The sequence below is a fragment of the Aulostomus chinensis genome, chromosome 7 (assembly GCF_037954235.1).
Source record: "Aulostomus chinensis isolate RoL2024-O1b breed Wild chromosome 7, RoL_Achi_v1.0, whole genome shotgun sequence".
NCBI classification, from domain to species: Eukaryota; Metazoa; Chordata; class Actinopteri; order Syngnathiformes; family Aulostomidae; genus Aulostomus; species Aulostomus chinensis.
The window spans coordinates 20919721-20945256 of record NC_141326.1 but is presented as its reverse complement, the minus strand read 5'-3'; the positions used below and the strand labels follow the sequence as shown (position 1 = coordinate 20945256).

General features: G+C 41.1%; 1 protein-coding gene across 2 annotated transcripts; it reads right to left on the bottom strand.

Annotated features, from left to right (window-relative positions):
• Positions 1 to 37: 37 nt before the first annotated feature.
• On the bottom strand, positions 38 to 25536 carry LOC147258986 (uncharacterized). Of its 2 annotated transcripts, none has more exons than XM_086209138.1 (48): positions 25459 to 25536; positions 25015 to 25053; positions 24665 to 24929; positions 24459 to 24573; positions 23790 to 23880; positions 23595 to 23707; positions 23309 to 23522; positions 23089 to 23214; positions 22661 to 22778; positions 22427 to 22565; positions 21822 to 21926; positions 21653 to 21722; positions 21432 to 21569; positions 21176 to 21340; positions 21005 to 21099; positions 20782 to 20908; positions 20444 to 20699; positions 19436 to 19485; positions 19231 to 19331; positions 19005 to 19156; positions 18771 to 18909; positions 18585 to 18692; positions 18304 to 18483; positions 17984 to 18223; positions 17686 to 17842; positions 17405 to 17533; positions 17098 to 17248; positions 16946 to 16989; positions 16614 to 16805; positions 7942 to 16503; positions 6963 to 7195; positions 6477 to 6648; positions 5550 to 5794; positions 5256 to 5439; positions 4962 to 5157; positions 4665 to 4843; positions 4492 to 4561; positions 3837 to 3976; positions 3726 to 3757; positions 3454 to 3622; positions 3074 to 3178; positions 2322 to 2362; positions 1910 to 2032; positions 1574 to 1675; positions 1370 to 1498; positions 939 to 978; positions 441 to 564; positions 38 to 333 (listed from the first exon to the last, which is right to left on the bottom strand). In XM_086209138.1, exons 1-48 carry the CDS (start codon positions 25520 to 25522, stop codon positions 156 to 158), a joined length of 14907 nt encoding a protein of 4968 aa, XP_086065264.1. In that variant the 5' UTR covers positions 25523 to 25536; the 3' UTR covers positions 38 to 155. The 2 variants fall into 2 exon arrangements, with proteins under 2 accessions (XP_086065264.1, XP_086065265.1); XM_086209139.1 differs by having other exon boundaries at positions 24665 to 24926; positions 25459 to 25528.

Genomic DNA, 25536 nt, shown 5'->3' with positions numbered 1-25536 from the left:
AAAGGAACCAGCCTCAAATGATCAGAGCGATGTTTTTGCTGAATATCATTGCTTTATTTGACAGTAAACACGAGGACACACCTACACATAGTTGTCAGTGAAGCTTTGTTATTATATGTCAGTTATGTGCAGTTTTAGCTTTCAACATGTTTGAATTAGCCTGTGTTGGTTTTGGGACATTCAGCGACTTGACAACCACACTTGTCAATAGAAATGTAGGAGTGCTTCTTCCTGCTGCCATCAGAGCAAATCATCTCCACTTCCTTCTTGCTGCTGGATGTTTCTTGACAGCAGGAGCACGAGTGCATCAAGCTGTTGCTCTCCGCAGAGTACCTGTATGTAAAGATGATTTCAGACACATGTACATGATATATACGCCTCTTCGGTGGGATGTTCACTTGTTCTTAGTTGTCTGTAGAGTTAATTGTTTTTAATCTCACATTGATGAGGAGGCTCCACAGGTTCCCTCACACGCTGTGATCTCCACTGGCACTGCTGACTTGCAGTTCTTGGTCTGTAAGTATGTGGTGCTTCTGTTCATTTTACAGCTGTAGCGAGGAGTACCTGTGAATGACAACACACGCCCTCAAATGGAGCAACTTTGGGAAAGTGACCACCGCACACAGGGCTGAAACAGTCATTTGGTGTTTCAGTTTTGATCAGTTCTGAAGACGTAATCATTTCAAGCGTAAATGTCAAACTTTTCATTGATTCTTAAATTTTAGGATTTGATGCTTAAGTCTGATTTATATCAATAAATAGGAAGCACTTGAATTCTAAACTGTTGGTCTGACAAAAGAAGGGAAGAGAAGACGTATTCTTGAGCACTCGAACTTAAGCGTGGCATTTTTTTTTGACAAACTCATCAAAACAGTACGAAGCCCATAAGGTGACATGAAAAAGCAAGCAAATTATGTATCTTATTGGGTGATACTTACATTCCATGCAACAACCATTAATGTCAGTTCGTTCTGTCCCCTGCAATATGAAATATGGCTCATCAGAAATGTAGCACTTGTATTTATGTTTCATCATAAATTTTAGTATTTTAACACAGTAAATGTATTTACTCACATACACACAGTATATCTGCCTATAAATTATGTGTATTACATTACAAACTTATTCAATTTTTGCATTCTCAACAGTCGTACCAACTTTAAAACCAAATGCTTGAACATGTACTTGTTGGTATAAATTGATGAGGATGAATCTAATATTGTGAAACGTGTTCCAATTCAAATTTTAGGTTGAAAAAGTAAAACGTGGTTGCTAAGTACATTTCAAGATATTAGTAAGCATCAATGTAGACATTTAGCTGCCAGAAAGAAGACATTAAGCTTCCTTCAGTAATGTAGTGTATACTCACAGGAACGCAGTTGTCTGGATTGAAGGGAGCACAGTTGGTTTGGTTTATAGAGGTGATAAATTCATCCTTCTCCTTGTGGCATGTGTACTTGGTACAGTTGTCTTGCGGTGGTGACCAAGACTGATCCGGCTATCAGACATGCAGCAGAGTTCAGTCAGTTTAATGTTCCAGGACACTCAGAAAGAAGGATTACGCTCTACATACCTGAATAATTATTGGAGAAGTGAATCCTGGGTACTCAAACACACAACTTGTCTTTTTACATAATCCACAGCACTGTCCAGGTACGCTTTCATACACGTGACCCTACAATACAAAAACAAACGTCAAGAGCACTTCAATTTGCACACAAGTATTATTCACATGAACAGCGTCAACATGTACTCTCAACTCTTTTGTCAGTAATACATTAAAAAACACGTAGATGACTCAGATATTGTTTTAATGGACTAAATTTGGTTGGTTATAGTTTACTCTCAGTAACACCACAAACACTACTGCACAAACATTGTGACATTGAGTATTTCCATGCGCAGGTACCTCTGGACACACCACTAAACAGTCCATCACAAGACACTCATACGTCTTCAGTTTGCTCTTTGGATCTTGATTGTCAGTACAGTGGCATGTCTCACATGGACCTTTGGGGAAAGCCATACCTGGCTGCAAAAATAGATGAAAAATTATATATAATGTCATGTAATGACAATTATAGCTCCTTTAAAAAAAAAAAAAGATATATATATATATTATTTATAGAAAACACATTTATAACTGTTTCACAACTGTCAAATACAGTGAATTATGAATTGAATTTATACAATATTGTAGTTTCTAGTCGATTAACTTCTTAAAGTGCCTTTACAAAACATTCCCATTCGTACATGTATTCAGAGATTGTTGGCAGAATAGGCTAGACACTATAACTGTATATAATTTATGTACTGCTTACCTTGTACTCAGTATCATTGAAGACACAAACACCTTTGGGAACTGCATAAAAGGTAAATAACCACATTAAAGGCTTAGTTTAGATGTAAATCTTTCACACAAAAAAAACAAGAAGTTGCTGCAGTTTCATTGAAAAAACAAAATATAGACTTAAACAAAGAATGCAGCTCAATCATCAGGTATGAGCCCCTGGACACGTGTGCTGTGACAGTTTCTGGAGAGCCTCTGTGCTCTGCCTGTATTTCATTGCTTTAGTTGTGTTGGGATGTTTCTGGGTGTCAGTTAAAGAGCTCATGACATTTGGGTGTGGATAAAACACAGTGACTAGATGAAATTCACCCTTAAGAAAATGATGGATTTGCATGGAGGAGCGAAAAAAAAAAGGACATTCAGCCCTGGTGAGGTAAAAAGGCAAGCGGACAAAGCTTGTTCCAGAGTGAGAGTTGGATTTCATCAGCTTTTTAGCACTGAAGGAGAGGCTGGGGATGAAGAGCAATTAGGAGTCAGCCTTCTTCCTGCTGGACAGGCAGGTAATAAACACTGGAGGTTTGCTTGTGCTAACCAATGTTTAGCTTTTGCTACAGCCAGGTAGCTGGTGCTAACTGATTGGTGGTCATCTTGTCAGGGGTGTACAGCGGAGTCCTAGAGGAGGGGTCTGATTTGAATGAATATTGTGTCCGCAAACTGCAACAGACCATGCTACAGTCTCTACTTTTAATACTAGAATTGTACACAACTGAGAGCAGAGCTTACCACACTTGTACGACGGGCAGCAGCTGTCATTGGAAACCTTAATTTCCAACTCAAATCCCAGTTGACACCTCTGTGGTGGCGGTGGACAAAGATTTTTATCACATTCTGTTAGATGAATCAAAAAACAAAAACAAGATTTGCAAAGATAATGCAGACAGTGACTGACAGTATAAGTACAGTCATTCCTAGACAGATAATTGCATAATTAAAAAGGGGTCTCATAACACTGTAAGGTCACATACTTTTTCAGGCTTTAGAACCGCACATGATATTTCACTTCTAGTTTCCCAGGCTGAGTCGAGTGTTAAACTAATTTTTGTGTGAATCATCTCTGTCAAACCATTTACGCCGGTAGAGCTGGAAGACCTGATAGAACTTACCACATGTCAGTTTGTCACAGCAGTCCACAGTCCTGGTGACCAACACCTCACCTTCCTCCTTACAGTTTATAGGTTCTTGAGTGGGACAAGAGATAGGACCACACTGAACATCCATCATGTCCTCATCACAAACACACTGCTGACACCCACTCTGCCAAGAGTCACCAGGCTGTTGGAGTGACGGGAAAAAACACGCATAAACACAAGTTATTTTCAGAATAACAATAAATACAAATAATGTGAAAATGAGAAGGTAATTCTGCTGCGTTTGCCTGTTTAGGTTGGCCGTCGGGTCCAGTGCAACCTTAAACAAGGAGAACAATTAGCTTTACATTGACCTCACAAATAATGTGATTTGTCTTCACATAAGGAAATGTCCTTACAGATGGAGACACAGAGGTCGGAGCTGGAGCTGAACAAAGTCGTCCCCTCAGGGCAGAAACAACCCTCTACGAATGCATCACAGGCTGAGATCTCCTTGCGTTTTTCTCCCAGGCACTGTTGTGAGTGCTTTTCATTGTATCTGCATGTGACAAGAATTAATGGGGGAAGAACACACATTATCTCATAGAAGTGATTATAAACCGTGGATACGATAAAATGCAACATGTTATCCATTTGTTCACCTGTTAATACTTGAGTTATGTTACAATACCTAAGTTTATTTTATCACGACGATGGTTTAAAATATCTCCTTACAATTCTTAAGTGCCATTATCTCGAGACAGTATTTTTATTTTTAGTAGATAGTCTTTGCTTTCTCATCACCATGGGTAAAATTATCTTGTTATCTCAAGAAAACCAAAAGCTTTTTTCTCATTACTTTGACACAATGGCTTTTGTGCTCACAATATAACCACATGAGTAATTTTGGACATATCTCAAAATAAGATCAAATTAAATTAGAAGAAAACAAGCTCAGTTATTCTTGAAATGGCTCAATAATTAATCATGATCAAGATAATTGTATTAAAAAATTCAGGTGGCTGTTCTTGGCTTCTGTAGTTGACAAACATGTTTTAAAAATGAACCGAGTACCTTGCGTTGCATGTTGGAACAACAGTTGGCCCGCAAGCTTTGTAGACTTTATGTGATGGACACTTATATTCTAAAATAAAAGTAGAGAATAAACATGTCAGAATGAAAAAAGAGAACATATCGATACCTGGCAACATCATTATTTGCTTTTTACATGATTTAAACTCTCCTACCGCATTTTCCCTGTGTCGAGCCCCTCCAGTCTACACAAATGGACGCTTCAGAACACACCATGGCGTATGCCTCCACACTGGAACAACCCACCGTGGAATTGGGCATGTGGCAAACATCAAATTTACATGCCTCAAAAAAGGGTTCTGGAGCGATTACATTGTGGCATTCTGCAAACACCCTAATTGCACAAAACAAAACAGATTTTTTTTCGTATAATTTCGTAAAATAATTAATGCACTGGGGAATTAATTGATATGTTTGTATATTGTATATTTTGTTTTCAAGCAAGTTCTTACTGGCTGATTATGATGTCACAAATTTCAGGGTGGCAAGTTGGTCGGGGTGGCGTTACAGTTGGTGGAGGAATTGGCTTCTCGCAATATGGTTTCTTCTTATCTGGTACTTTCCAATGATGGCTCGTATCAGAGCAAGAGGGATGAATCTGGCCGTTTGGTAATCTGCAGTCATTTTTTTTATTATTGTCACATACACCTGTTGAGAGCAAATATTGATCAAATATTCAACCTGGCTCTGTTTGTACATTTGCATTACCTCATTTACTATTTGACAAGTGTAGATAGTTTGCTCACCACACTGTCCCTCTGTGTTGTTATGGAAAAGAGAAAATGGCAGTTCGACGCTGAGCAAAAGCCCTTTGAACATCACAACTGCTTCAATTTCTGGAATCCTCAGAAGCAGCTCAATCGCACTACTCGTGATGATGAAGTCCTTATTAGAGTAGGTTGGGACTACCCGCTTGCCATTGACGTAGACCTTGACAATCATAACATCCATGACAGTACTGGAAGAAACTCAAACTTTTCCATATTCACCATGCACAACATGGTGTTACTGCAGTAAAATCATCAAATTACAATATTTACCGTGTTGACTGTTGTTGGGATCCTTTCCTGACTCAGGATAATTTCATATTCTTTGTAATACACAATCAGGGAATTAGCGCAGGTCACAGCTCCAGAAGCATCACAGTTCTCATTGTCAATGAGGATCTTAAAATTGTGTTTAGGGATGATCTCCTTGACCAGGACATAGGTGCAGTTTTTCTGAAAGCTGTAATATTGACCATCAAATGTTACATAATGAGGATCTCCCCAGGCAGTGCAGATACCTGCCAAAGTGAAAGAATGACAATTAATGTTCCACCAAACAAAGAATACGCAGAAAACTAGAAATATTCAAGTAAATCATTATATTTTAGATTGAAGTCAAGCAGAAATTAAAGACAGTGTTCTCTTAAGCCTACTTAAACCTTCACCCTCTGATACTTGGTGTACATTGTTCACTTATTCTATAATATGCACCTAGAAAAATTAGCTCAATATTTTTTCATTGTACCTGTAAATCAAAATCTATTGGGTTATTTGTCAGTAAAACAACATAAATTCATCCTCGCTTAAATATGTGTGACCAATTCATTCCCCATCTATTTGTTGCATGAATACGTCTATGAGTTAAGACTGCCTACATTTGTTAGCCTACTTGGAAAAACCGTTCGTCCGTGTAACATTGGCTGTTTTCCACCATAGACCCTTCTGTCTTCCCCTAAAACCACTGGTTATTGGGTTGCTAGGTAGTAAATTGGTAACTACAGATTATGTGCAAGGCATTTCACCGCAGACTGTTTCAAGAACACACGGTCTTTTAGCTATCCAGTGAAATTTCTCTCAATATTTTGATCCTGTTTCACTGGTATTTACATCTCAGTATGGCCGTTACCTCAGAATTTTAAGCTGGACCTTAAATATATGCCTTGAATGACAGATGTTTTCAGTGTTTTCATTTCAACTTACATTTGCATTCATAGTGGAAACAGCAACCAGCTTCATCATAAACTCGAACTGGTGGATGCCCATTATCACAAGTAAGTGGGGTTACTGGTTTACATGGTACATGCTCTGAGAGAACTTTTCCATTGTCACATTTTTGAGTGGTACAGTTGTCTGATTTCCAAGACTCCCCATGCTGGAAAGGACAAAAGTGTTCTTTTAGCAAACCAGTGACAGAAAAACACACAGCATCACATGAACACAACCTAACTGTTGGAGGAATATTTTTTAGGTTGGACCTTTTAACTGTTGCTCATATTAACAGGATTTATACATTTGTAAAAGCCTTTCTACAGTATAAAATTAAAAAAACACAAACAGGAGCTGTGTTTTCACGAAATGTTTGCATTCCACAAAACAAGAAACAAAGATCATGCGAATAGCATACAACTAATTCAACTCCATGGGGTAACTTTACAAAAATATATTCACACAGTAAAATGTATATACCTTTCGTGGTGGGATGAGATATAAACAGTCAGTGAATGGAATCGCTGTTGAAACTGTGATTATATTGGTCGTTGTTTCTACAGTTTGTGTTGTGATGCCAGACGTTGGAGTGGTAGGACTTGGAGTAGTGGTGGGCTTACATGGTGCAGCAACCTTCTCAATATTGCAAGTCAAATTGCAATATGCGGTGAAACACCAGCCTGCTCCATCGGTTTTATTGTAAATGAAACTACCTACATGACAATAAAATCAAAGCAGTTAGAGCAAACATGACAAAGTAAGTATTAGCTAAACAAGTCTAAAAATGGACTTTCTTATGATATTTATTTGTTTTTTAAATATCTGACATATTTCCAGGATAAATATGATTCAATTTGTCTTATTTATAATAACTGTATTTTTTGTCACTAATATGTCCAATGGCAATATGGCCCTTCCTACATCATTTTAAGAGTATTTTTGAGGAGACATGTCTTACTGTGAATTTGGGATCAAATGTGCATTATTGCATGATGTCCAAAGCTTTGTTTCCATGTACAGATGTATGTTGTCTGTAATTTCTGATTATACGAAGATTGCCCCCCCCAAAAGATGATAGAAACACCCATTGATTAGCACGCCGTGGGAGGCTAATTTTGTCTGTTTTTCAACACCTAGACATGTTGTTTATCCTAATGCACCTCAGAGTGAGCTGCAGTGAGAGCAAAAGCCTGTTATTTCGCAAACTTATGGCCTGACGTTTTACGGTCTATCCAAACTCTGCAGCAAAGGTTCAGTTTTTCAAAATTACTCGGAGCCAATTCTGGACCAAATTATACAGAAAGGAGGGTGTTCATAGACACATCAGAGATGTTTCTATGGGAAAGAATGAACTTTCAATTAACTTGCATATGTGACAAGAGGTATGTGGAAACAAGGCCTCACTACCTTCAGTAATAATATAGATATGCACAATTGGTAACAGAAAAACATTTCTTACCGGGAGAGAAAATTTGACCCATATATTTGCAGGAGCACACAGTTGTTCTGCCTGGGGTGGAAGACAGAGGAGTTGAAGGTGGTTCTGGGGAAGTGGGCTTTCCTGTAACTGTAGTTGTGATCTTGATTTTTTCTGTTGTGCTGAGTTCTTCTGTGATTGGAGTTGGTGAAGCTGTTTTTTTGGTGGTTGTGGAAATTGTAACCAGAGGCCCTGTTGATGACTCAGGAGGAACAGTATCTGTAACAACCTCGGGGGTTGTTGTAGAGACGGGATTTTCAGTTGATTTGACAGTAGTAGTGCTGAGCTTTTCAGTGGTTGAGGCAGCAGCAGTCGTGGGCTTTTCTGTGGCAATAGTTGTGGGCACTGTTGGGACAGTAGTTGGCATGGTTGGCTTTTCTGTGGTTGTTGTGATGGTGGTAGGCTCTTCTGTGGGTGTTGAAGCTTGTAAAGTTGTTGTGGTTGTGGGATTTTCTGTGGTTGTGGTAGGTTTTTCTGTAGGTCCTGGAGTAGTTGTGGTCTCTTTTGTGGGTATCATAGTTGTGGCAGCAGTAGTTGTTGGCTCTTCAGTTGTGACTGTGGTGGGCATTGTTGGGACTGTAGTTGGCATGGTTGGCTCCTCTGTGGTAGTTTTGATGGTGGTGGGTTTTCCTGTGACTATTTCTGTTGTAGGTTTTTCTGTGGTTGAGGTAGGTTTTTCTGTAGGTACAGAGGTTGTTGTGGAAGCAGTAGGTACTGGTGTTGTAGTTCTCCTGGCTGTAGTCCCACAAATATTAATGCAACACTTGACTCGAATTTCATAGTCATAACAAACAGGGGGTACACCTTGGTCTTTGTTATTACAGATGAGTCCATCTTTTGGGCTGCATGTTACTTTTTGGTCCAGTTCATTCAAAGCCAAGTCCTTGTATTGCTTTGCTCTACACTCTATTTTCAGGGGTTCTGTGCAAACACTGAGATCTGGATCAGTAATTTTTGCTAAGGATTCATAATCTCCTCCGTCAGGGCTAGTGTCAGGATAATCATTGTTGATCCAATCGGACCAGGTACAAACAAGGCAGGGAGATGGTTTTGAGGTTGAAATTTCTGTGGTTGTTGCAGCTGTAGTTGTGGGCTTTTCTGTAGGTGGAGCAGCAGTAGTTGTGGGCACTTCAGTTGTTACTGTGGTGGGCACTGTTGGGACTGTGGTTGGCTTTTCTGTGGTTGTTTTGATGGTGGTGGGTTTTTCTGTGACTATTTCTGTTGTAGGTTTTTCTGTGGTTGTGGTAGGTTTTTCTGTAGGTACAGGAGTAGTTGTGATCTTTTTTGTTGGTACAATAGTTGTGGCAGGAGTAGTTGTGGGTACTTCAGTCACTGTTGTGGTGGGCACTGTTGGGACTGTGGTTGGCATGGTTGGCTTTTCTGTGGTTGTCTTGATGGTGGTGGGTTTCTCCGTCGTTACTTTGGTGGGCACTGTTGGCACTGTGGTTGGCAGGTTTGGCTTTTCTGTGGTTGTTGTGATGGTTGTCGGCTCTTCTGTGAGTGTTGTGGACTTTTCACTGATTGTTGTTTGTGTCTCAGTGATGGGTACACTTATTGTGCTGGGCTTTTCTGTGATTTGAGTTGGTGTAGCAGTTTCTTTGGTGGTTGTTGTAGCAATTGTCACTACAGGCCCTGTTGATGGTGCTGTTGTAACAATGGTATTTGTAACGACCTCAGGGGTTGTTGTAGCGATGGGTATTTCAGTTGATTTGACGGTGGTAGTGCTGGGCTTTTCTGTGGTTGTGGCAGCAGCAGTTGTGGGTTTTTCTGTGACAATAGTTGTGGGCTCTTCTGTGGGTTTAATAGATGTGGTAGTAGTGGTCGTGGTCCCTTCTGTGGGTGTAATAGATGTAACAGCATTGGTTGTTGGTGGTTCTGTGGTTTTAAAAGTTGTGGCAGCAGTAGTGCTGGGTTTTTTGGTTGTAGTTGCTGATATTGTAGTTGTTGTGGCTGTAGTCCCACAAATGTTAATGCAACATTTGACTCGAATTTCATAGTCATAACACAGACCAGTTGCACCTTGGTCTTTGTTATTACAGATGAGTCCATCTTTTGGGCTGCATGTTACTTTTTGATCCAGTTCATTCAAAGCCAAGTCCTTGTATTGCTTTGCTCTACACTCTATTTCCAGGGGTTCTGTGCAAACACTGAGATCTGGATCAGTAATTTTTGCTAAGGATTCATAATCTCCACCATCAGGGCTAGTGTCAGGGAAATCACTGTTGATCCAATCGGACCAGGTACAAACAAGGCAGGGAGATGGTTTTGAGGTTGAAATTTCTGTGGTTGTTGCAGCTGTAGTTGTTGGCTTTTCTGTAGGTGGAGCAGCAGTAGTTGTTGGTTTCTCTGTCGTTACTGCGGTGGGCACTGTTGGGACTGTGGTTGGCATGGTTGGCTTTTCTGTGGTTGTTGTGATGGTGGTAGGCTCTTCTGTGGGTGTTGAAGCTTGTAAAGTTGTTGTGGTTGTGGGTTTTTCTGTGGTTGTGGTAGGTCTTTCTGTAGGTCCTAGAGTAGTTGTGGTCACTTTTGTGGGTATCATAGTTGTGGCCGCAGAAGTTGTTGGCTCTTCAGTTGTTACTGTGGTGGGCATTGTTGGGACTGTAGTTGGCATGGTTGGCTTCTCGGTTGTAGTTTTGATGGTGGTGGGTTTTCCTGTGACCATTTCTGTTGTAGGTTTTTCTGTGGTTGTGGTTGGTTTTTCTGTAGGTACAAGAGCAGTTGTGATCTCTTTCGTTGGTATAACAGTTGTGGCAGGAGTAGTGGTTGGCGATTCTGTGGGTTGATTTGTTGTGGAAGCAGTAGGTACTGGTGTTGTAGTAGTCCTGCCTGTAGTCCCACAAATGTTCATGCAACATCTGACTCGAATTTCATAGTCATAACAAACAGGGGGTACACCTTGGTCTTTGTTATTACAGATAAGTCCATCTTTTGGGCTGCATGTTACTTTTTGGTCCAGTTCATTCAAAGCCAAGTCCTTGTATTGCTTTGCTCTACACTCTATTTCCAGGGGTTCTGTGCAAACACTGAGATCTGGATCAGTAATTTTTGCTAAGGATTCATAATCTCCACCATCAGGGCTGGTGTCAGGATAATCATTGTTGATCCAATCGGACCAGGTACAAACAAGGCAGGGAGATGGTTTTGAGGTTGAAATTTCTGTGGTTGTTGCAGCTGTAGTTGTGGGCTTTTCTGTAGGTGGAGCAGCAGTAGTTGTGGGTTTCTCTGTCGTTACTGTGGTGGGCACTGTTGGGACTGTGGCTGGCATGGTTGGCTTTTCTGTGGTTGTTTTGATGGTGGTGGGTTTTTCTGTGACTATTTCTGTTGTAGGTTTTTCTGTGGTTGTGGTAGGTTTTTCTGTAGGTACAGGAGTAGTTGTGATCTTTTTTGTTGGTACAATAGTTGTGGCAGGAGTAGTTGTGGGTACTTCAGTCACTGTTGTGGTGGGCACTGTTGGGACTGTGGTTGGCATGGTTGGCTTTTCTGTGGTTGTCTTGATGGTGGTGGGTTTTTCTGTGACTATTTCTGTTGTAGGTTTTTCTGTGGTTGTGGTAGGTTTTTCTGTAGGTACAGGAGTAGTTGTGATCTTTTTTGTTGGTACAATAGTTGTGGCAGGAGTAGTTGTGGGTACTTCAGTCACTGTTGTGGTGGGCACTGTTGGGACTGTGGTTGGCATGGTTGGCTTTTCTGTGGTTGTCTTGATGGTGGTGGGTTTCTCCGTCGTTACTTTGGTGGGCACTGTTGGCACTGTGGTTGGCAGGTTTGGCTTTTCTGTGGTTGTTGTGATGGTTGTCGGCTCTTCTGTGAGTGTTGTGGACTTTTCACTGATTGTTGTTTGTGTCTCAGTGATGGGTACACTTATTGTGCTGGGCTTTTCTGTGATTTGAGTTGGTGTAGCAGTTTCTTTGGTGGTTGTTGTAGCAATTGTCACTACAGGCCCTGTTGATGGTGCTGTTGTAACAATGGTATTTGTAACGACCTCAGGGGTTGTTGTAGCGATGGGTATTTCAGTTGATTTGACGGTGGTAGTGCTGGGCTTTTCTGTGGTTGTGGCAGCAGCAGTTGTGGGTTTTTCTGTGACAATAGTTGTGGGCTCTTCTGTGGGTTTAATAGATGTGGTAGTAGTGGTCGTGGTCCCTTCTGTGGGTGTAATAGATGTAACAGCATTGGTTGTTGGTGGTTCTGTGGTTTTAAAAGTTGTGGCAGCAGTAGTGCTGGGTTTTTTGGTTGTAGTTGCTGATATTGTAGTTGTTGTGGCTGTAGTCCCACAAATGTTAATGCAACATTTGACTCGAATTTCATAGTCATAACACAGACCAGTTGCACCTTGGTCTTTGTTATTACAGATGAGTCCATCTTTTGGGCTGCATGTTACTTTTTGATCCAGTTCATTCAAAGCCAAGTCCTTGTATTGCTTTGCTCTACACTCTATTTCCAGGGGTTCTGTGCAAACACTGAGATCTGGATCAGTAATTTTTGCTAAGGATTCATAATCTCCACCATCAGGGCTAGTGTCAGGGAAAACACTGTTGATCCAATCGGACCAGGTACAAACAAGGCAGGGAGATGGTTTTGAGGTTGAAATTTCTGTGGTTGTTGCAGCTGTAGTTGTTGGCTTTTCTGTAGGTGGAGCAGCAGTAGTTGTTGGTTTCTCTGTTGTTACTGCGGTGGGCACTGTTGGGACTGTGGTTGGCATGGTTGGCTTTTCTGTGGTTGTTGTGATGGTGGTAGGCTCTTCTGTGGGTGTTGAAGCTTGTAAAGTTGTTGTGGTTGTGGGTTTTTCTGTGGTTGTGGTAGGTCTTTCTGTAGGTCCTAGAGTAGTTGTGGTCTCTTTTGTGGGTATCATAGTTGTGGCCGCAGTAGTTGTTGGCTCTTCAGTTGTTACTGTGGTGGGCATTGTTGGGACTGTAGTTGGCATGGTTGGCTTCTCGGTTGTAGTTTTGATGGTGGTGGGTTTTCCTGTGACCATTTCTGTTGTAGGTTTTTCTGTGGTTGTGGTTGGTTTTTCTGTAGGTACAAGAGCAGTTGTGATCTCTTTCGTTGGTATAACAGTTGTGGCAGGAGTAGTGGTTGGCGATTCTGTGGGTTGATTTGTTGTGGAAGCAGTAGGTACTGGTGTTGTAGTAGTCCTGCCTGTAGTCCCACAAATGTTCATGCAACATCTGACTCGAATTTCATAGTCATAACAAACAGGGGGTACACCTTGGTCTTTGTTATTACAGATAAGTCCATCTTTTGGGCTGCATGTTACTTTTTGGTCCAGATCATTCAAAGCCAAGTCCTTGTATTGCTTTGCTCTACACTCTATTTCCAGGGGTTCTGTGCAAACACTGAGATCTGGATCAGTAATTTTTGCTAAGGATTCATAATCTCCACCATCAGGGCTGGTGTCAGGATAATCATTGTTGATCCAATCGGACCAGGTACAAACAAGGCAGGGAGATGGTTTTGAGGTTGAAATTTCTGTGGTTGTTGCAGCTGTAGTTGTGGGCTTTTCTGTAGGTGGAGCAGCAGTAGTTGTGGGTTTCTCTGTCGTTACTGTGGTGGGCACTGTTGGGACTGTGGCTGGCATGGTTGGCTTTTCTGTGGTTGTTTTGATGGTGGTGGGTTTTTCTGTGACTATTTCTGTTGTAGGTTTTTCTGTGGTTGTGGTAGGTTTTTCTGTAGGTACAGGAGTAGTTGTGATCTTTTTTGTTGGTACAATAGTTGTGGCAGGAGTAGTTGTGGGTACTTCAGTCACTGTTGTGGTGGGCACTGTTGGGACTGTGGTTGGCATGGTTGGCTTTTCTGTGGTTGTCTTGATGGTGGTGGGTTTTTCTGTGACTATTTCTGTTGTAGGTTTTTCTGTGGTTGTGGTAGGTTTTTCTGTAGGTACAGGAGTAGTTGTGATCTTTTTTGTTGGTACAATAGTTGTGGCAGGAGTAGTTGTGGGTACTTCAGTCACTGTTGTGGTGGGCACTGTTGGGACTGTGGTTGGCATGGTTGGCTTTTCTGTGGTTGTCTTGATGGTGGTGGGTTTTTCTGTGACTATTTCTGTTGTAGGTTTTTCTGTGGTTGTGGTAGGTTTTTCTGTAGGTACAGGAGTAGTTGTGATCTTTTTTGTTGGTACAATAGTTGTGGCAGGAGTAGTTGTGGGTACTTCAGTCACTGTTGTGGTGGGCACTGTTGGGACTGTGGTTGGCATGGTTGGCTTTTCTGTGGTTGTCTTGATGGTGGTGGGTTTTTCTGTGACTATTTCTGTTGTAGGTTTTTCTGTGGTTGTGGTAGGTTTTTCTGTAGGTACAGGAGTAGTTGTGATCTTTTTTGTTGGTACAATAGTTGTGGCAGGAGTAGTTGTGGGTACTTCAGTCACTGTTGTGGTGGGCACTGTTGGGACTGTGGTTGGCATGGTTGGCTTTTCTGTGGTTGTCTTGATGGTGGTGGGTTTCTCCGTCGTTACTTTGGTGGGCACTGTTGGCACTGTGGTTGGCAGGTTTGGCTTTTCTGTGGTTGTTGTGATGGTTGTCGGCTCTTCTGTGAGTGTTGTGGACTTTTCACTGATTGTTGTTTGTGTCTCAGTGATGGGTACACTTATTGTGCTGGGCTTTTCTGTGATTTGAGTTGGTGTAGCAGTTTCTTTGGTGGTTGTTGTAGCAATTGTCACTACAGGCCCTGTTGATGGTGCTGTTGTAACAATGGTATTTGTAACGACCTCAGGGGTTGTTGTAGCGATGGGTATTTCAGTTGATTTGACGGTGGTAGTGCTGGGCTTTTCTGTGGTTGTGGCAGCAGCAGTTGTGGGTTTTTCTGTGACAATAGTTGTGGGCTCTTCTGTGGGTTTAATAGATGTGGTAGTAGTGGTCGTGGTCCCTTCTGTGGGTGTAATAGATGTAACAGCATTGGTTGTTGGTGGTTCTGTGGTTTTAAAAGTTGTGGCAGCAGTAGTGCTGGGTTTTTTGGTTGTAGTTGCTGATATTGTAGTTGTTGTGGCTGTAGTCCCACAAATGTTAATGCAACATTTGACTCGAATTTCATAGTCATAACACAGACCAGTTGCACCTTGGTCTTTGTTATTACAGATGAGTCCATCTTTTGGGCTGCATGTTACTTTTTGATCCAGTTCATTCAAAGCCAAGTCCTTGTATTGCTTTGCTCTACACTCTATTTCCAGGGGTTCTGTGCAAACACTGAGATCTGGATCAGTAATTTTTGCTAAGGATTCATAATCTCCACCATCAGGGCTAGTGTCAGGGAAAACACTGTTGATCCAATCGGACCAGGTACAAACAAGGCAGGGAGATGGTTTTGAGGTTGAAATTTCTGTGGTTGTTGCAGCTGTAGTTGTTGGCTTTTCTGTAGGTGGAGCAGCAGTAGTTGTTGGTTTCTCTGTTGTTACTGCGGTGGGCACTGTTGGGACTGTGGTTGGCATGGTTGGCTTTTCTGTGGTTGTTGTGATGGTGGTAGGCTCTTCTGTGGGTGTTGAAGCTTGTAAAGTTGTTGTGGTTGTGGGTTTTTCTGTGGTTGTGGTAGGTCTTTCTGTAGGTCCTAGAGTAGTTGTGGTCTCTTTTGTGGGTATCATAGTTGTGGCCGCAGTAGTTGTTGGCTCTTCAGTTGTTACTGTGGTGGGCATTGTTGGGACTGTAGTTGGCATGGTTGGCTTCTCGGTTGTAGTTTTGATGGTGGTGGGTTTTCCTGTGACCATTTCTGTTGTAGGTTTTTCTGTGGTTGTGGTTGGTTTTTCTGTAGGTACAAGAGCAGTTGTGATCTCTTTCGTTGGTATAACAGTTGTGGCAGGAGTAGTGGTTGGCGATTCTGTGGGTTTATTTGTTGTGGAAGCAGTAGGTACTGGTGTTGTAGTAGTCCTGCCTGTAGTCCCACAAATGTTCATGCAACATCTGACTCGAATTTCATAGTCATAACAAACAGGGGGTACACCTTGGTCTTTGTTATTACAGATAAGTCCATCTTTTGGGCTGCATGTTACTTTTTGGTCCAGATCATTCAAAGCCAAGTCCTTGTATTGCTTTGCTCTACACTCTATTTCCAGGGGTTCTGTGCAAACACTGAGATCTGGATCAGTAATTTTTGCTAAGGATTCATAATCTCCACCATCAGGGCTAGTGTCAGGATAATCATTGTTGATCCAATCGGACCAGGTACAAACAAGGCAGGGAGATGGTTTTGAGGTTGAAATTTCTGTGGTTGTTGCAGCTGTAGTTGTGGGCTTTGGCATGGTTGGCTTTTCAGTAGTTGTTGTGAAAGTGGTAGGCTCTTCTGTGGATATTGTGGTTTCTTCACTAATTGTTGTTTGTGTCTCAGTGGTGGGTACAGTTGTTTTGCTGGGCTTTTCTGTGATTTGAGTTGGTGTCGCCGTTTCTTTGGTTGATGTTGTAATTGTAACCACAGGCCCTGTTGATGGTGCTGTTGTAACAACGGTATTTGTAACAACCTCAGGGGTTGTTGTCGCAATGGGTTTTCCAGTGGATGTGACGGTGGTAGTGCTGAGCTTTTCTGTGGTTTTCAATGTCGTGCTAGCTTGAATCGTAGTAATGCTTGGAGTGGGAGATACTGTTTTAATAAAAACAAAATAAAATGAAATCATTATTTTCTCTTCCTAACAGCAAACATCTGCTTCTAAATATCCATATACTTATTCTGTATATTTTATAGTCTCTTACCAGTTGTCTCAAAAATGAAGACTGTTGTAGTTGGTTTCTCTGTGCTTGTAGGTGTAGGGCAAGCTTTTATGATTCTTGTAATATTTCCATTTTCTCCACAAATAGCAGTGATACAGGTTCCATCTCCATCATGTGTGTCATAGACTACATCTCCATACTTGTATATATGCCCTTTGTATGAACAAGTGCAAGCTGCAAAATAAAGATGGAGACAATTACTTTGATCATCTTGTCTATACACAGATTCAGGTGTCACTTATGTACATTTTGTCAATAATGATCAGTTACACTCAGAGTCATAATACAGCTGTTATGCAGTGTATCATTATCACCTTGGACATCACGGATACACTCAATCTTTGCTGAAGAACATTGACTGAAGGGAAATCAAAAAGACTCAATTATAAAAATGAATTTATAAAGCAATATAATGTTTTTCATTTGTATTTGCACCTATTGCAACATAAGATGGACAATGTCCCACCATGTATGACAATTTTCATTCTGTGGCATTAATTCGCCTTCTTTATAATGCTTCCCGTCATCATCATAGCAGCCGCATTCTTCCCTCGACACGCACTTCATGGTAACCTCCTCCAAATAAGGCCGGTCTGAAGGACAACTTGGATAGCAGCCTGAAAAAGAGAGATGTAATTGTAAATGGTTCGAGTTGAGTGTACCATAATTCATATAGTTAACAGATTGGTGAAAATAGATCAATAATCTTCATTGAAAAGTTGTGTTTCACTGCTGTCAGCACAGAGGGGCTTTACTAGTCATGTTATTCGTACCTTCTAATGCTGGAATTTTAGTGTAGCATTTTCCTGAGGGATTTTTGCATGTCTTCATGCATGGCTTTCCACAAGGCTCATAGTGCCATTCACATTCTCCGTCAGGATTGTAGTAATCACAGAAAAGTGCTAAGAAAACAACAGAAAGGACCATCGATGAGAAACAAAATACTTATTTCACCAATGAAATAGGTACAGTCTAATGTTATAATGATGATGCTGTTGCCCACACTGGCAGTTTTGTTCTATCTTCACATAGAAATCCCAAATAGAACACTCACGACAGATTGTGGGAGTTCTCCATCTCACACAGGCTCCGGCCTCATTGCAGACGGCTGCGTAGGCTGCTACAGATGAGCAGAAACACTCACAGTCTCCTCCGGTATTACAGGCACACGTGTCCTTTACACAGGCATCATAATAGTTTTTGGGATCCACCTTTTTTCAAATAAAAAAAGAACAAATTAAACAAGGCAATTACAGGCAAAATTAAAAATTACTTACAAAATGTATTGAAAGTTTCTGAATTGATAACTTGCTGCGATGACTTCGTTTTAAAATATTCCTTCCCACTTTTACCTTTGAATGGCAGGCACTAAAGACTTCACTGTTGATAATGCTGCAGTGTTTGAGTGCCCAACCCTGTCTGTGTGAGTAGAGCATGCAGGGATTTTTAGGTGCAATTGCATTCGGGCAGGTAGGTGACACTTTCCAGCTGTTTCCAAACTCAAGGGCTTCAACCACAACTTCTTTGTTTCTAGTTGTGAAATCATTCTTGATATTTCCATCATAATTCCCACACAGACCACAGACTTTTCCCTGGAATAAAATAACATGTAGTTAGCAGGCAGAAATAACTACCATAGGATTCAAACGACCTGTATTTTCGCTACACCCACCTTGAAGTTGGCGCTAAGTTTGATCATGAGTGTTGTTTTCTTATTCCAGATGAGAACAAGACCATTCTTTGCCTCTATGACAAGATATATACCAATACTGTGGATGTTAAAGGGTATGTCTATGCCTTTGTTTTGTTTGATAACTCTGGCGTTTTCCTCTGAAAGTACAATTTCATTGTTCTGAAAAGAAAGAAAACATGATCAGCTGTACTGTGAACTTCCCCAAAGCATTTTAAACCCAGAGAACACTCAGTGAAATGGATCCATCTAGTGTTATGTACCCCTAAGTAGAGCTTGATGGACGTGGAACAGATGCTTTCACTCGTTCCGCATGGAATGCTCTCCGCAAGGACCCTGAAGGTGCCATCCTTATCATCTATGCAGAAATCCTACAAGATAATGATTTTGGTATTATAAGATTTACTTTTGAAAAAAGCACAGTGACTTAATATGAGTATAGGTGATACCTGAGTGAAGACATAGCCACAGTCTCCATTAAAGGAGAATTTCTTGTCATCAAAAGTGATGTAATGCCCTTCTCCGTATATTGTACAAGTTCCATCACATTCATGAGAGGTACAATTCCATTTTCTGCTTTTGCAAGTGCTGTGGTTTGAAGCAATATGTATGTGTTAAACGCTATTATCTCCCAACTAAAAAAGGGGGACAATATTATGTTGAAGTGGTGTCAGAGTTCTCACCAGGTGTTACAGTCCACATTAACAGTCTGTCCAGGCTTAAAGGATTCTCCATTATACATGCAGGGACATTGCTCCTCCTTAATGCAGCCTCCTTTACCATCAGATAACAGGCCAGCGGGACACACACAGCCTGAGATACAAGGACTATCGCTCTGTAGAGTGTAACAACACAGTATTAAAATGTTGACGTATGACTCTGCTGCTTGAAACAGTCACTCAGTCTTACACAGTCTGGGTCCAGGTCCTGGCAGCTTTTTTGGCACTCTGATCCCTTTTCACCTGGCTTTGCTTTTGAGCAGTCGAAGAAAACCATTGGACTGGTGCAAGCTGATGAAAATGGGAGTGTTACAAAAGCCACTCGTGTAAACTAGATATTGCTCAAAACTATTGTTGGTTGCTAAAGGAATAATATGATGAAACCTTGCACCTACATTCAGTTACGTGGCTTCCTGTACAGTTTAATTTACCACGATGGCAGGTGCTGAAAAGCAGAGAAAGAAAAGCGAAGTGGAGAAAGTAAAGAAATAATTTTTAACTTTCTGTTGTTTCTGTATCTAGAACTTCAATCCTATCAAGGCCTGTCCTATCAAAGGTTAGCTTCTGGATCAACAGTTCAGCTGACCATACCATTCAGGTTACCATGTCATATAAGGCATGAAGTTCAGGAAACAATCCAATTATTACCCTGACCAGTTATTGTTCATGGGCTTATGTCAATTCATGGGTGATCAGGGAGGAGAGCCAAGAAATAGATGTGTGATAGTGGGGGTGTTGTGAAAAGTTTGATCTTCTCACCTATAGTTTGGTAAACTCTGTGTGGCTCAGAAGGGAATGTCTAACAAATTAGCATCCAAGTGGTTAGAGAGGCCACTGCATTTCCAATCCACACAGCTTCAAACAAAATGGAGGCATATCAGTTGAAGCTTTGTGCGTTTTTGGATTACATTTATATCTTACTAACCTACACACCTTCCACTCCCCACACTCCTAAAAATTTTTTGCACACATTTCAGTTCCACTGTTGTCCATATAAAAACGATATATGGTGTTATATAAACCGTCTAACTAGAACATGGTGTGCAATCAGATTGGGATTTTCATGTATGCACTTAAAGCATGCATGAGCATCCCTTCTCATGGCATCGTGACCAGAATGGGCGAGCCAATTGAATACTTTTTCCTGTCTCCTGTCTATTTCCTATCACTCTCTCTGTATGAATCACACCAGGGTTCACTTGGAAGTGAAAGTGACTCTCATTTTGGTGAGCACCAGAGTGTCGATGGGCTTTCACACTAGCCTAAACAGACTGAACAATCTCCCAAAATGCACCGGGCTTTACTGGAAGCAGACCAAAGAGCTCAGGGATGAACGGAAGGTAAGACTCACAATCTGCTTTATGTGTTTGTTTGTTTTTTGCCAGATACATTGAAATCCTCACCAAGTTTTTCCATGGACCCTGATGACCTGCTTGGGCCGCACCACAGTGTCTCCCATGTGGCAGGAACATTGTGAGGCTGGCACACATTCTCTCTTTTCATTCAGGTAGGTTCCTTCAGCACAGCCGCAGCCATCAAGCGGCGTATATTTAACTTCACATGTTGAGTCAGGCTGACTTAGAGATTGACAGGTGCGACCACAGCTTGTCATCTGGTAGTCGTAAACAAAAGTAGAGGGGCAGCTGGTCGTGTATTTCTCTGGTGAAAGAAAAGTGGGTTATTGAGATACATGAATACTAATTTGATTTATTTCACAGTTGATTGTTCAGATGAAACCTACGGCACATTTTCTCCCTCCATCCAGGCAGTGAAACCCCTGCAGCAGCACAGGCATGGATGTAAGAAGCGACCGCTGCACACATACAATCCTCACTGTTCTCACAGGCGCAGGTGTCATAAATACAATGCTGGGGAGACAGGAAGATAGAAAACATATGTGGTGTTGTAACAGAAGCAATTATAACATCTAAATACACACATTAAATTAGCAAAAATATGCTTACAGCTTGATAGTCTTCTGGGTTTATTTCAGAGTGGCACTTAGCAAAAATCCCTGTTGCGTCTGACAGCACGGAGCACCAGTGTTTGGCGTATTTCTCTACGAAGACAGCCATGTTAGGTGTTGTGAAGAATGAAAAATATGGAGTAAAACATTTCTGTGTGAGTTAACTTACCTCTGTCTACACTCAAAATGCAGGGGTCACTAAGTGTTGCTGTCACATCTGGACAGCTTGCTGTGTTCTTCCATGTGTTGGCGAATGTTACAGCTGTTCCCTCAGTCAGTCCGTTTGTGGTTCTAAAGTCATCAGCTTCAATGTTGTTGAAGTCTCCACAAAGACCTGAATAAAGATAACGCTTACTTGATGAATTTCACAGTAAAAGGTTGATATTTTGCACTTTAATTACGAGAGCTCAAGAATGAAAACTCACCGTTGAGTTTCCCCCTATGGGAGCCACTTGCTTTGATGTAAACCTGCATAACAGGTGTGAGCTGAATCTCAAGTTCAAGGCCATAGATGGTGGAGACAACAATGTAAAATGTTGAAGGTTGGAAGATTGTTACGTCCTCTGTGGAGAAAATAAACATATTCACTCTAAGTTAAATCAAAGAAACCCCACATGATGTCATTCTCTGGACATCAAACACTCACCTGTGATGAGAGGCAGGAGAGAATTCATTTTGTTAAACAGAACCTGCCCACTTGCTTCAACCACAACCACCTAAAGTTGGAAAAAATACTTCTTAGTACCATCATAAAAATATGATTAAATCCATGAAAATGTTTGTTTGCTTAGGAGGGAACCATGATGTGTTTTTACCTTGTTTTTTGGCAGTATCAGAGTGACCAGGGTCAGACAGGTTGATTTATCTGATTTTTCACATTTGAACAGGCCACCCAGGATATTGAAGGTCCCATTCAATCCCTAAAGAAGGCGTAAAGAAGAAGTGTAAAGAAGTGAAGAAGCAATTAGTCTTTTGTTTGCTGAACTACACGTACTGCAATTTTTGGTGTGAGTCAAAGGATGCTTTAGAAATGCCCCATAATGAGTCCACTGAGTTAGGCGATAAAATATGATGGTCTATGATTATTTTGATTATGTAGAACTACCCAGACTATGTTCTGTTAAGATCTTAGTTAATTCAAAAACACCATTACCATCATGAGAGAACATCAGGCATTTTACTGATCAAAAATGCTCTCAAGGGCATCTGCTGAAAGGAAAACCCAGAGTGCCAAAATTTGTTTTTAACTACAATTGGAGCATATTTATTGCAAAATTCCCTGTTCTGCCATCAGCATTCCCTTGCTTATTGTCACTTTTGTCTCTAAGCGACGGTTTAGACAAAATGCAGCATACAGAAACAGATTCAATGGTTATATGAGCACCCGCCTAGTGTTTTCAGACATGAAAGAATGGCTCACCTTTGAAAGAACATAAGAACAGTCTCCATGGAAAGTGTATGTTTTATCATCATAAGTGGAGATATGGGAGCCCCCCAGGACAGAACAGATACCAGGACAGTCCTTATCATTGCAGCTCCACTGACCCTGTGTACAGGTACTGTCGGCAGAGTTCAGTCAGCTCAATCAGAAGTAAAGGCTTCAAATACACGTTTAGAATATAAACATGTATGTTGAAGAGTGTGAGGTAATTACCATTTCTGACATGCTCTTGTGTACGATTCCCCTGGTTTGTATGGCTTGCCGTTGTGTGGACAGGGGCACTGGTCTACTGGAACACAACCACTCTGTGTGATGTCATCAAAGACGGTCCCTGAGGAGTCACGATATGAAATTATTTTTCTGACGAGAGTTGCCTCAGTTGCCAGTGTTTAGCCAGTGCCACAAATTAGAAAAAAAAAAAAATTATATGAAGAAATGAGCTAAGGATAATTTTTAATAGCATGTTTCACAAAGTGTACTGTACTAACGTCCACAGATTACACAAATGAAATAAAGATTTTCCACGTGTTACCCGTTTTGTGTAGACAGACAACGGGATGAAAGACAATGGCATGGGACGTGCTAGCAAAGAGCCCAAGGTCTCAGTGTCAGTTAGGGTGTTGGGGAGTCAGGAATCTTACCAGATGGACAGAAGCAGCCATCAACGCTGTGTTCCTCACACACCTGGCTTCTCTGGGGGTTACTGCAGGTGTCTGTGCACGGACTGCCACATTCCTTGTACTCCATATTAAATGGGCATGTTTTGGCTATTGAACATAAAATTATTACAAATCAGCAATGGTGATTCTGATCTTTAACTACTGATGTAACCAAACACACTTTCTTGTTGCCTTTCCTTACCACACAGCTGTGTAGTCTTCCATTCCTGTGGGTTCCCGCCTGCATGAGCGCATTGATGGGAGTACTCTGATATGGTGGAACACAGGCATGAAGTACTACTCCCGTTACAGTAGCACAAGTCCTTCATACAGGCTTTGATGAAGGAGTCGGTGTCAATCAGCTCCTTACAGCTGAGGAATGCAGGTCCTGTCAGAAGCTCTACACAGAGGTTCTTCTGCAGGTCATAAAACGATTTGAAGTTAATGTGTTTTTGATGTTATCATTGAAGCCAGTGCGTTTTAAATACCTGATTTGGACAAGTTTGTGATGCTGGAGGTGAGATTTCTTCACAGTTTTCTGTTGGACCAGTGGCTTTCCAGGCCTCGCCAAATTCTTCAGGGGTTACAGGTTCCCCAGTTTCTAGATGACAAAGAGATTTTTTTTAATACATATAAATATTGTGGAAGTTGTTTGAAGCTTTACTATTTAGTGTCCGATTTACCTGTTTTGATGAATTCATCATAAAGCTGGACTCCGTTGAAGTCACCACACAGGCCACATGTCTGATTCTTGAATTTTGCATCCAGCTCAATCTTAAAATCAGATAAATAAAAAAAAGTTTCAATATAATGCAGACAAGAAAAAAATATCATGAATAAATTACAACTCTCCAGAAGTGAGAAGGTGGACCTTGAGGAGAAATTGCTTGACAACATTGTACAGTTTTAGGTCTGCTTCTTGTTTCAGTACTGAATAGTTAGTCATCGAATTAATGTTAGGTCATGCAAAATGTGATTATCCTAGTCCTCTCTTGATGTCTTTGGACTGCGGGAGGAAGCTGGAGTACCAGAGAGAACCCACACAGGAACAGGGAGAACATGCAGACTCCACACAGAAAGATCCTGTACCCGAACCGGGACTCAAACCAGGAACCTTCTTTCTGTGAGGCAACAGTGCTGACCACTGCACCACCGTGCCGCCCAGAACTCCAAATCAGTGCCAGCAGATATTAGATATTATATTATTATTTACAATAACTTCCATGTGAAAGCCCAAGTGGACTCCAAGTTAGTTCCAGCTATTAGTGTGTTAGTCTCAGACACATACTTGTGTAGAGAGAGAGAGAGAGAGAGAGAGAGAGAGATGTTTGAGTGAAAGTAGGTACACTTACCCACATGCCGTCATCTTCATTCCACATGATGATCAACCCTATTTTTGCTTCGATTTTTATATAGGAAGCAACTCTTCCAATTGAAACGCCAACTTGGTTGAATGGAATGGAGACACTGGAGATGGAAAAGCACCACATTAAAGAGTCACAACGTTAAGCTTCGCTGTGTCGAACCATCTCTTTCACTGACTGAGCAACAGACTCACAGCTCGTCATTGACTTTGATGGATGAGTCGGACAATTCCACGACAGCACCATCCAGTTTCATGGTGACCCTCTTGATGCTGACAGCTTTGTCTGTCTCCTGCCGCTGGAGCTGAATGTTGAAGCTCTCATAGCAGCCTTTACACTGGGATGTAAGGATAAAGTTGCAAGTGGAGGGAAGCTGGAAGAAATCTCCATCGAAAGTCTTAAAATGGTAGTTGCCCCATGTGCTGCAGAACAGGTTGTTGTGAGAGGGTTTCTCTTCTTCTGTTATGAGGAGAAATGGCATCATTATAGAGTTTTCCAGAAGATATCTCCTGATAATCTTTCAATCAATGAAGACACAAATTACCCATTATGACTGGAATTTTGGCCATTGTTTGAACCATACCTTTAAAGAGAAGAAAGACATTTCTTACTTTAATTCAAGCAGAGATGGTGAAGAGTTAACCGCTTTTCGATGAGAGGTATACTTCACCAAGCACAAAAAATATAAATATATTTGTAACATTGTTATATACATCTTAAGAAAATTGAAATCATGAAGTAAAGTGGAATAAATCTTTTATTCTATTTATTTATTTAATCCTTTAGTTCATTTTATGAGAGGTTCTGTTTGGAATCAAGCTGTTCTCAACCAGATCAATATACATTTGTTAACAGTACTGAAAAACACACGATATATGAATCACATAACAAAAGTAGTAAAAACCTAGATTTTTAATGTTATCAACAATTTATGCACAAATGGTTTATCTCTATTGTGGCAGACTGAATATGAAACACCAGAACATACCACCAGTTGCTGCCGACAGTCCAAAGCAGAAGCTTAGCCATGGTATCGTCCATGTAGGAGACATCCTCGCCTGTGTGT